Source organism: Gracilinanus agilis, chromosome 1 (assembly GCF_016433145.1).
Source record: "Gracilinanus agilis isolate LMUSP501 chromosome 1, AgileGrace, whole genome shotgun sequence".
NCBI lineage: Eukaryota > Metazoa > Chordata > Mammalia > Didelphimorphia > Didelphidae > Gracilinanus > Gracilinanus agilis.
Window position 1 is genome coordinate 112391627 of NC_058130.1, and position 12158 is coordinate 112403784.

Consider the following 12158-nt stretch of genomic DNA (forward strand, 5'->3'; position numbering starts at 1 on the left):
AGTAACCTAACTGTCCACTTTTATTGTCTCTGAGAGGATAGGATAAATATGAAAAAATGGGAGAGAGGAAGTTTTATGACCTATGAAAAGCAAGGTAGAATTTCATTTTTACCTTGTCCTACCAGTCAACAGGAATGCTGCCTTAGCTTTTTCTTGCTGTTCTAATTCATAAGTAGCTAGTTATTCCTCACCTTGTAATTTAAGGACTGAAACGGTTTCTTTTTATTGTTATAAATCTGGTAATTAATAAATAACTATTCCTCATCTTGTAAATTAAAGACTGACTTTCTTTTTTTTTATTATTTGTAGATTTTGTATATAGTAATCCTCTAATAAAAGCTTTCTGATTGATTTTAATTTGATTTGTGTAATAAAATAGCTCCATTTAGATATTTTTAGTTTTTGCAAAATGTTTTATATGTATTTTTTCATATTCATTAATTCAATGAATTGTGACAAATACTGACTTAAGAAATGGTGGCTTCACAGAGGAGAGAGTTCCTTTAGGTTAGGACTTCAATGGAAATGATAGTATTAGGAGGAAAAAATGGCCTTAATAATGGTATTAACATGGGAAAAATGAATAGATAGATTTAAGGATTCATTTGGCGAGAAGTTGGGAGCTAATGTTAGAATTAGATTACACAGGACTTTGAATTATGGGCCAAACATCAATTTTATATATTCTGGAAGTAATGTTGAGCCATTGAATATTTTAGATGGTTAGCAATCTAAACCAAATGTGGGATATAAAGAATAATTTCATTGGGGAAGTGGACAAATTAGCCTTTCCCATTCATGAGTGGGTATGTGAGATGAGGTCCCACACTAAGATGTCACCTTAGGTATTAGAAAGGAAAAGAGGAATACAAGAGCCACTGTGAAAGTAGAATTCATAGATTTTGAAGACTAGATATGAATAGTGTGGCAAAGAAAAGAATCAAAGATAGCTTTGAGTAGTCAGCTTTGAATGAAAATAAAGGGAAGGGTGGTAACAGAAAAAGGGAGCTCAAGAAGAAGAACCAGCTTATGGTGAACATGGATTCATTTAAACATAGATTTTGTTCAACATAAGATATGCAAGGTAAAAATTTCTAGCAAATGTAGGACTAGAGCTCTAGAGAAATCAGGCAAGAACAGGAAGATTTAGAATTATTCATTCAGAAGTAAAAAAAAGAAAAAAAAAGTTAAAGTGTAAGAATATAGTTGGGATCTCTAATTTGGAGGGAAGTATGGTATAGAAAGCCAAGAATAAAGGGCCCAGTATAGAATCTTGAAAATGCCCAACTTGAGGGATAAAAAGAGAATATCCTGAGAATACTGAACTCAGAATCATTTTACAGCCTAGTCTTTGCTCTACTATTCACTTATAATATGACCCATCAGCAATGAATTGCTTTCTAGGCTTCAATTTTTTTATCTAAAAAAATAAGAGAATTGAACCAGATGGTGTCTAGAGCCCATGTTAGTTCTAAAATTTCATATTTCATAGTGTGTGTGTATATATATATATATGTATATATAAATTATAGGAAGAAAAACTTAAGAAGACTACTAGTGATAAGACCATTGGTGAATAGTGAAGATAGCTTAATTCCTCATTGTTTTTTATTAATTTTTTCTAACTTTAGATCTTATTTTTATAATTCTCAGCACCTCTTCCAAAATAATAAAATTCACTTCATTATTAACATTCTTTTGTGAAAATAAAATAGAATTGGTCTTGTTTTTATAAATCATAGAATGAGCCACTGGTGCTATCTAGATCTCACCACTTCATTTCTTTAAATCTCAAATTACTCATCTGTAAAGTGAGATTGTGAGCACAGATGACTTCTGAGATCACTTTTAGCTTTAAATCTATCTATCTATATATATGAAAAACTAAACTTCAGTACTTTCAGTATCTATAATTTCATCAGTGTAGTGAAGCTATGCTGGGATAAAAGTCATGTAATCCATCCCTGATCTCATACTGAAAGCTTCTCTAATTTGATATGATAGTGCTTGTGTCCTTGCTAAACAGATTAAAATTTAATTGAACCTGGATTCAAATCTGGTCTCAGACTTTTCCTCACTGTGCAACTCCTCAACAAATTGTTTAATTCCATTTGCCCAGCCCTTGCCCTTCTGTGTTAGAGATGTTACTAGGACAGAAAGTAAAGGTTAAAAAAATGAAATAGTTAAATGTTTAACATTTTGTCATACAACATAAATAATAATGTTAATTTGTGTTTTCTAAGGCAATATGTCCCTTTCAGTTTGTGTTTGACAACACTACTTTACAGGATAATAGACTTTGAACTGAAAAAAAGTATATCTCACCCCAAGATTAGCCCTCTCTCCATCATACCATATTGCCTTTTTTACTCTTACTTTTTGAAAATGTGTGTGTGTGTGTGTGTGTGTGTATGTGTATGTGTATAATGTAAGTGTATGTGTAATATACACTCACAAATGTCTATATATGTCTGTGACTGTGTAGTTCTTTCCTCTTTCTGCCTATTTCTCCTTTCTCTTGATGTTCCTAAATCCCATGCCTAAGTGTTGGTTCTCAGGCTTCAGCTAAAAGCTCCTGCAGGCAGGATCAAACTGCTTTATTGAATCATAAAATTGGAATGTAAAGGAGACTTAAAATACCAGGTGTCTGCTTCCAAGCATTATTGTACTAAAACATATCACAAAGATATTTGGCTACCCCATTCCTGAATTGGCCACTAAACACGACTTGTACTTATTTTTGCATAACTTTATGACTTATAGTTAAGTGGATATTTGAATAGAACTAGATTATTCAAAAGATCTTTTAAATCTGTAGTTACACATTAGCGGGAATTTATAATTAGTAACAAATAGCAGTCAGTTTTAGGGCTTGATCTTGATAGACTGTATTCTCCTTGGTTGCTGCTACCCTGTATCATCAGATTCCAAACTCATCACAACTACTGCATTTCTTGGAAACACCAATGAATTAACTAGACCTGCCTTTCATCTTTATTACAGTGAGAGTTATAATACCACCCTACTTATTAGTTAATTAGAAATTGGCAAGGATTAATCAAATAATGTGTATAAAAATAGTATTAGTTCTAGTATTCTATCCTTAATTTAGGAATGTTTCTGTTTATGCTCTTTTTGTTTATTTTTGTAGTCTAAAATTTTCCTTTCAGAATTTTCCACGTTGAATGGATTAGACATAGGATTTGAGGGAAAAAATTCTATCTTTTGCTTCTACTAAGACTTCTATCTAGCATTTTTTTCATCCGTACCACAGCCCAAGCTGGATCTTATGGCTACAAATTGACACACACATTGGTAAAATCAGTTTTAGTATCATATATCCTCTCTACCCCCTGGATTCTTTGCCATGACAATATTGGGGGATTTCATGAATAAAAATTTGAAAGAGGTGGTAGTGGGGGAAGGGGAGAGGGGAGAGTGAGCTGTATTTAAATCATTTAGATTTCAATCTGGCCTATTCACTGGGCTCTGTGAGCAGATCAGCCACTCATCATGAGACCAAATAGTTAAGCTGCACTGGAAAAGGAGCAGAAATAATACCACCCTTCACATTTGTGCAGTCTAAATGCCCTGTGGAGTGAGAGAAGACTTCAATCCCCAGGCTTGCCAATCCCTTATCTTTCCTAAACATTAAATTAATTTTTAAAGCTATTTATTCAAAGTTGACTTAACCACTAGAATAGGAAAGATCAGACAAATCAGTTGCAAGAAATGAAGTATGGGGAAACCAGAACTCTTTGACAAAGTATTCCTCAGAGTAAATGTGTTGAATGAAGCCAGCGGGTAAATGATAAGGGCCTTTACGCTATGTATGTAAGAAAGCAATTTATCAAGAGTACATGAACTCTCCAGTGACCACAAGTCAAGAAGAAACCAAAGTGGAGAAGGAGGAGCCCTGCAACAATATTTGAAATACTAAAAAATGTGTATGTGAGTTTTTTTAAAAAAGTACTGAATTATCAAGCAGAAATTTAAATGTGTATTGAGAAGTGATACAAAATAAGTATGAATATTATGAGCGTAATGCAGCTCTTAATATCACAGAATAAGATTTTCACATAGGATGATTGAGGTGGCCACTGTCATTTAGCTTATAGAATTCAAGAAAACTGTTAGGAATAACCATGCATTTATGCCTGAATCTTGGAATGTATCATTGCGGATGATTTATCATAAAATGAGATGACCGTCTTGGAAGCACAGAGGCCTATTTAAAAATAATTAGTAGGGTACATGCATAATTATTATAATAATGGTATTATATTGTGTTTGCTTAGAGTTTTAAAAAATTAATATAAAGCACTTTTCATTTATAATAATTATTCCTCTCTATTTTTCTTTGAAGTGCCCAATCTTATCATCATTTTACTTAAGCTGAGACACAGTGTAGTTCCATGATTGCATGATCTGTCCTAAAGCACATGGCACATTAGTAATAGATTTAGGACTAGAACTCAACCTTATTTTATCTCAAATCAGTGTTAACATTTGATGCCTCTTTCCTTCATATTTTGCATTAATAATATTAGCATTTCTTTGGTAGTTTTATTAAAATTACTCACTTTTAGATAGTAATGATAGTCTCCAACTTAAGCAGTCAGTGTTTTAAAAATTAGTTGGCTGGATAAGAAATTCTTTCCCATTGAAACAATATTCTATATAGTGATTAGATTCCTATCTTAGACTACAAATGCCCATTTAACCAATTATCTACCTGTATTACTTTAAGTGGAGGCAATTTGAATTTAGGACCTATCATGCTATATCTGTTGTCCAAAGATCATTATAGCTAAATTTAATGAAGTTTGGCAGGTTGGGCACAATGAATTTTTTTTTTTTAATTTTGGTTGCAGTGGCTCAGAGCCATCTACGAAGTCAGAGGAGTTGCCACATGTATCAGTGGAAGAGGACCCACACTCACTTAAGCCAGGAGCTCTTAAACAAGGTTCTGACAACTATGTGTAGGTGTTCAGGCCGTGTTTAAATGATTTCCTTTCTAATTTTAAGTATTTTCTATTGTGTATTTAAAATCATTATTCTGAGAAGAGGTCCAAAAGCTTAACCAGAACTCCCAAAGGGATCAGTGACACACAAACAAGATTAAAATGCTTGTACCAAACCTCATATCTCGAACTATTAAAGCAAGATTTGTTTTTTTTAAATTTTAAACCCTTAGCTTCTGTGCATTGACTTATAGGTGGAAGATTGGCAAGGGTAGGCAATGAGGATCAAGTGACTTGCCCAGGGTCACACAGCTGGGAAGTGTCTGAGGCCGGATTTGAACCTAGGACCTCCTGTCTCTAGGCCTGGCTCTTAATCCACTGAGCTACCCAGCTGCCCCCTTAAAGCAAGTTTTGAATTAATGTATATGTAGAACTTTAGAGCAAGAATCTTATACCAGTAGCCTGATGCCTTAGGCTATTTGTAGCCTTTAAATCATATTATACAACTAATTTTTCAGATAAATATATTATCAGGTAAACAATTCTTTCTGAAGTAACAGTTTAGATAGCTCTTGTTCAAATAGATGCAATGTTTAAAATTTAAAACAATCATGTGTTTTGATTTTGAGATAAGAACTAATTCTGTATTGGCGTTGAGTTTCTTCTCCATATGTGCATTCTTGATTTATGCACACACAAGATTTATGCACATGTACACTCTGTAGCATATGTACTCAAATATTCCTTAATAATTGAATATATAAGAGAGAGTCAGTCTATATTCCATGGTAATTCCTCCACTATTTAGGCCAATAATAATATCATTTATATAGCATTTTAAGGTTTGCAATTTTCTTACAACAGCCCCAGAAGAGAGATTATACAACTACTGTAGGAATAAGGGAATAAAAAAAAACATTTATAAAGCACTTGCCAAAGCACTGTGCTATACAATGGAGACACAGATACAAAGGCAAAGATAGTCCCTCTTCTCAAGGAGCTTAAATTCTAGGTGGATGTAGCCCATAAAGGGTGGGAAAGTACGACCAGGCCAAAATATTTGGTTTGAAAAATTGAAAGGACTAGGAGGGAAACCATAAGAGAGTAGATTGACACATTCTTTCCAGTTGCACTGATTTGATAATGGTTCCCTAAATGAAAAAGACAATTGGGGTGGGGCAACACAAGTGACAAGTTAGCTAATCAGGAGTAGCATCCCCCCAACTCCCCCCCAAAATAGAATCATTATTAGAGCTGGTCTTGGCTGATATGATGGCACACAAGATGTGCTTAGAGCAATCTGGATAGTGAGGCTGAAAAGAAGACATTATAAAGATAAAAGGTGTCATACATTGAAATATAACTGGGAAATGTTTAACAAAATAAATAAAAGTACATCAAAACATAGATGTTGTTAATCTGTGGTTTTCTAAGTCTTTATTTACCCAAAGGTTTCTATTTGAAATCGACACTTCTATTGTAGGCCAGGATCTTTGGTCCAGGTGGCAAGTCAGTAGTAAGAGAGTATTTTCCTTATTTTACAAATGGGCAAATTATTTGTATAATGAGCCCTAGAACTAGTGACTGACTTATTCAATGTCATACAACTAGTAATGGCAATCGAAAAAAGAGAGCACTGTAAAGTGAAATCTACAGATAATTTAAAGATATAATTTAGTCCAGAGATGTTTAAAAGTTATTGATGGCCATGTGAATTAATTATGAATTGCATTTCCTTTTCTTTCTCATCTTCTCCTTTTAGTTATTTCGCTGGAAATTTCTTCCAAGTATGTGCAGATATGGCCTCCAGTTAATATGACTACAATAAATAATCAACCTGAGAATCATTAGTAGTTGATTAGATTGCTCTCCATCCACAAAGAATTCTGGTTTTTTTTTTTATTACCTTTAAAATTGAGCTACAAGAACTTCAACTCTCCTTCCTTTATAAGCTATTCAGATATAAAGCAACGGATAAATTCCATTCTGAAAAAGTTAGTTTGATTAAGATCAGTGTCACAGGTTGTCCTGAGAATTTTTTTACTACCATCATAACTTGTTTTGCATTGATTAGTTCAATTTGCAGCAAAATCATCGATCAGATTTATAGAGTCTACACCATTCATTTAAAGACACTGTCAGCAGCTCTTTTTTCTGTGTTATATTGTGTTATATCTATAGTAGCCTATAGTTTATTTTTTAAAGGCAAAGGGGAAGAAAGCACTATTCATAATCAATTGGAATTTTTTTTTCTTTGTAACCTTCAGAAGACAGAGACCCTATTACCTTGAAATAACTTGTTTTCCATTTTTCTGTTTCTGCTCTCTCCTTCCATCTTTATATCCTCTCCCCTTTATCTCCATTGCTGCACCATGTTCCAGCCTTGGACAAGCTCAGCACACAACATCTATACCATCCGACTCAAGTGGAGATTGTTCAGTCCAACGTAGTGTTTGATATCAGCAGCCTGATGCTGTATGGGACCCAGGCAGTACCTGTGAGGCTGAAGATATTGCTGGACCGACTCTTCAGTGTGCTCAAGCAGGAGGAAGTATTGCACATTCTCCATGGCTTAGGCTGGACGCTGCGAGACTACGTCCGGGGATACATCCTTCAGGTAGGAAATGGTATAGCGTATTGGTGAGCAGGCATAGATGGGAGTAGGATCCAAGGGGGATGGCAGAAAATATCGTCTATCTCCACCACCATGCTGTTTACATAAAGGTGAATCTGATTAAAGTGAATATCAAGAATGTTTGGCGAGCCTCCGAAGGAAGAAGGGAAATGTCATTAACAGGGAGCATGCAACCTGAAGGAAGGAGATGGGCATTACTGCCAGGCAGCCAGCCCCAACTTTTATGGTGTGTATATTAGCCCTGTAGGTTTTTGTTCTTCCTTTTAGCATCTACTGATGCTTATAGTCTCTTATTTCTATATTTACTCAGTTATATTACAACTTCAGCCTCTTGTCCCTATAACATTGATCTTCTCCCTTATTCCCACCCCAGGGAAGATTCTGGGTTAGGAATCTTCCTAAGTTGTTTTACGTAAGGTTCAATAATGAAGAAAGCTATAACAAAGGTGAAATAACTGGGACTTTGTTCTGGGGTTTCAACTTTAGAGAATTTGTAGCTACTTGCATTCTTTTAGGAGACTAGAAAAGAAAAAAAAAAGCCCTGAACTTAGCAAACTAGTTAGAAAGAATAATTAATTAAGATGGGAAGCAACTGTAAGGTGGGCTTGGGTCACTTTTTTCTGCACTTCCCCAATGTTTCTTCTTTCTATCCCAACAAACTTTCCCAGAAGGGATATTTCTGTATCCTCTCCCAGCTTAAACTGAAAGCTTGCTTCATATAGAATGCCCTGAATTTGACATGTGGGGAGGGAGAGTATAGTTAGGACTCTGATACTCTTAGATCTGGGTTTCCTGGCCAGCCACCCAAGAGCTTTTCAAGAGTCTATTAATTTCTTGGTTTTACTTTTACTGACCCCACTCCCTCCCAATCAACCTCCAAACTATTTAAAAGTATAACTGGTCTGATGTCACTCTTTTCCCAATTTGTAGGCTTTTGCTGAGCAACCATCAGAGTCCCAAATGCAGAGTCTGCTATGAGACCCAGAATACCGAGTACCTGTTTCTTTAACATATTTTTTCTCATAATGATGTCTTTCTAAGTTTATAGTAGAGGATAATTTCAGACTGCCAAAGGGCTTCTCTTGCAAAACATTTCAATCCACAATGATTCCCCTCATGGCAGTGCCTATTACAAACCATTTTGTATCATAGCATACCTTTTCTTTGAAATATGTTTGTGGTCATTCATTCTTTTTACCCTGTAGTTGTTGTAGGTAGGGGTATTCATAAATCACCTTTAGAACAACTTATCGGGACACTGGAATAGCAGGAAATATTCAGAGACGTTTGAAGGAAGAGGGAGCTTTTGAAAGGAAATTACAGATTTGCGAAGGTAGTAGAGAAAGCTTTTTGCTATGATTTTTTTTCAGAGAAAAGTGTCTTAAAAATTGAGAAGGGGTTTCCTAACTGATTGTATGGTATGTAGGTTTCCCTTTCATTTCAGCCTGGCTTTGTAAGTACTGAGTTACCATTATTTAACTACTTACTAATCCTTACATTCAGGACTAATTCTTGGGGATAATAAGTAGACCTTGAATACTGTGGAAGGACAGCTCACTGTCTGATTTTAGGTATTTTGTACTATTCCTCTTACCTGTCATAGTACAAAATACCTAAAATTAGACAGTAGTGAAAAAAAATAGATGTAATAGAAGAGCACTGAATCAGAGTAAAGTAACCTAGATTTAAATCCTGACTTTTATGCTTGTTGTGGGAATATAAGTAAAGTGGACCTATTTAAAATCTCAGTTTTGCAATCTGTAAAATAGAGATAATATTTATGTACCTGATATAGTCATGTGGAAAGTATCTTCTAAGCCATAACTGGAATATAAATGTATCATATCACTATTATTAATGGGGTTAAAAAGAAGAGGACCGGTGACTAATCCATTAGCACATTTATATGTATTTTTCTCAGATTAATGAATAATAATGTGCTTGGAAGGGTTAGAAAACTTGACTCTGAAGGTCTAAAAGATAAGACTTGCAATTTTCAATGGAAATAGTAGGAATATAAGCTTTGGATGACCTTGTAAGGGCAAAGATTACCAAAGAGTAGATGAAGTAATTAAAGATAGAATTTGTTTCCTTTTTTTTTTTTCCACCCCCATGGGTTTGGCCTTGTTTACACTCACTTGCCCTGAGAATTGAACATCTACACTTTTATAAAATATTTTAACTAAGGGGTCTTTCAACTGCCAGAAAATTAATCATTTCAGAGGCCTTGATTTTAGTTTTCATTTAAAATTTGTTTATATTTATATAAATAACTAAGCTTTTTATCAACATGATGTAGATGGAACAGTTAAAAGTTGCTGCATATTCTATTTTAAAATCCAGACTATTTGTTGTTTTTGCAGTATTACTTTGTTTTGTTATTCATGCACTCAGTTTCATGTGTATTTTTTGCGAAAGACATCTGGATGTATTTTAGGCAATTTCTCTTTGTAGCTAAATACATGGACTGGCTAACATTCATTTTTGCCATCTTAATCCATTGAATTCTTAGCATATAAGGATAGATCTCAAAATCACCAATTCTTTGTTTTAGTGATGTTAATTTGCTTTAGATACTGACACTAAAGTTTGTGTCATATGTAACAGCTATTTCTTTTTTGTTCAATATTTTGGCTGTCTTAATTCTCCATGTAGAAATCAGGGATTCCTTTTCTTGCCAATTTGTTTTAGAGGTAAACACAAATAACATAATTATTATATTAATTCCTTAATAAATATACTTTTAGGGGCTTAGAAATGAAAGAAATTAAATTGTGTGAGTTTAAAAAATAAAGAAGGGAGAAAATAATTTACATCTAAAAATAACAAAACTTCTCATATTTAGCAGATTTTAAAAGCATAGGATGAACCTTGTGACTTTAAGGTATACGTTTAATTACATTACTGATGAATTTTCAATAACTTTATTTAGATATCAAAGTTTAAAATATAGCCTGTATTCTTCTGTTCTATTTCAGAGGTTAGAATTTGCAACCTGAAAAAAATTGGTTAATGTTCATGTTCATATGAGCTCTGGCTATTAATATCTGTCTTGTTTTATTGATAGAATTGATTTGGCATAGATTTTATTTAAATGATGTCTTTTGTTATTTGCCATTCATTTTCCACGTTTCTCATAGTATAGTTTCAATAAAAATGGCAAAAAGGTATAATAAACACCATACTGGGATCTTATGTAGGGAAGGAAAAAAAATCATTTTTTAACAAGAGAACAATATAGCATTAAAAAACTGAATTGTGTGAATATCAGTGAATATTTTTTGAAATGATCTCTTAGGATGAGCTAAGATATGCAAGAATAACTTGTAATATAATTATACACACATGCAGAACATTTTAGAAAGAACAGACTATAAAATGTTCATCTGAAGGGAGGGAAGCCCTATAATGCACCATTAGTGTACAAGTCATTTTATCTGGCTAAAACTCAATCATCTTGTAGCCCTCAAGGCATCAATTTTTAGCGTTATTGCTCTGAACAACAGTATATTGAATATTATGTCAGTTAAAGGAGAATAATTATCAAGGCGAGTTAGGGTGGCTGTTACTCTTACCACATATTGACTTGGTTAGCTGTTGGCTATAGATTGTGTTACTGGGCAAATGAAGATGTACTGTAAGTTGAACTGGTCAAGCCAAGGTATTAATTTAACTCTCTGTGGAACCTAACCTGAAGTACTTATGTACACAAAACTACTCTTTTTTTTTCAGTGAGGTTTGTGTGAGTAGAGGGAAGTGGTAGGAATCTGACCTTGATTTCATGTCCACAGATGCTTTAAAAAGGGGGGGCATTAGGTTATCCAGCTTTTGTTGGTTGTGAAGGAAATATCTCAAGGGCAGTAAAAGAAGAGGCACAGAGGAAACCCAATTGACAAGTTCAACCAACCATTCTTCATTGTTTTGATGACTCATGCATTATCAAAATTAATGGGTTATTCTTAGGCTATTCATATTGCTGGCTATAAAACTGTACTATGGTTGTTCTGGGCTGTACCAGGTTTAGTAGCTGGACAATTTAGTAATTTAACATGTTTTATATTTTGATGCTCAAAGTAAAAGTATATGGCTTTTTCACCAACAGAAATATGAGAAATATAACCACAAGACAAAGTGGTCCTTAAACTGGGCCAGCAAGACATTTTAAATCCTATTCTGTATTTCAATAGCATGATTTAAAAAATACCTCTATAATTTCTACAGTAGCACTTCCAACTATACAAATGAAATATGAATAATTGTAATTGTTCATCTTAGCTTTTATATAGTTTAGTTCTCACCATACATTTTCTCTAATACTCTGTTTTCTCAGAGCAGAAAAAAATATAAACACAAACATAATTAAGCAGTTAAAAAAACAAGACGGTTATTTTGAATTATTATAAATGTAACTCTTTTCCTATTTACTCTGTTAAAAGTACAGAGTGGTATACTTTATTCAATATGGAGCAGAGGAAAGACCTCTACAGGATCTAGGTTTAGATTTTTACTGTCTTTTTCTCTCTGGGTGGCTTGTAGGTAAATCCTTTAACAACCCTGAA

At 33.9% G+C, this 12158-nt stretch overlaps 1 protein-coding gene across 1 annotated transcript in view; it reads left to right on the plus strand.

The window, feature by feature from the left end:
* Positions 1 to 8388, plus strand: part of LOC123256781 (zinc finger protein basonuclin-2-like) — a 368132-nt gene extending 359744 nt beyond the window's left edge. Inside the window, exons 4-5 of the mRNA XM_044685348.1 lie at positions 7346 to 7581; positions 7689 to 8388. Coding sequence (XP_044541283.1) covers positions 7346 to 7581; positions 7689 to 7838 — 386 coding nt within the window. The 3' untranslated portion in view covers positions 7839 to 8388. The remainder of the gene's footprint in view (positions 1 to 7345; positions 7582 to 7688) is intronic.
* The last annotated feature ends 3770 nt before the right edge of the window (positions 8389 to 12158 follow it).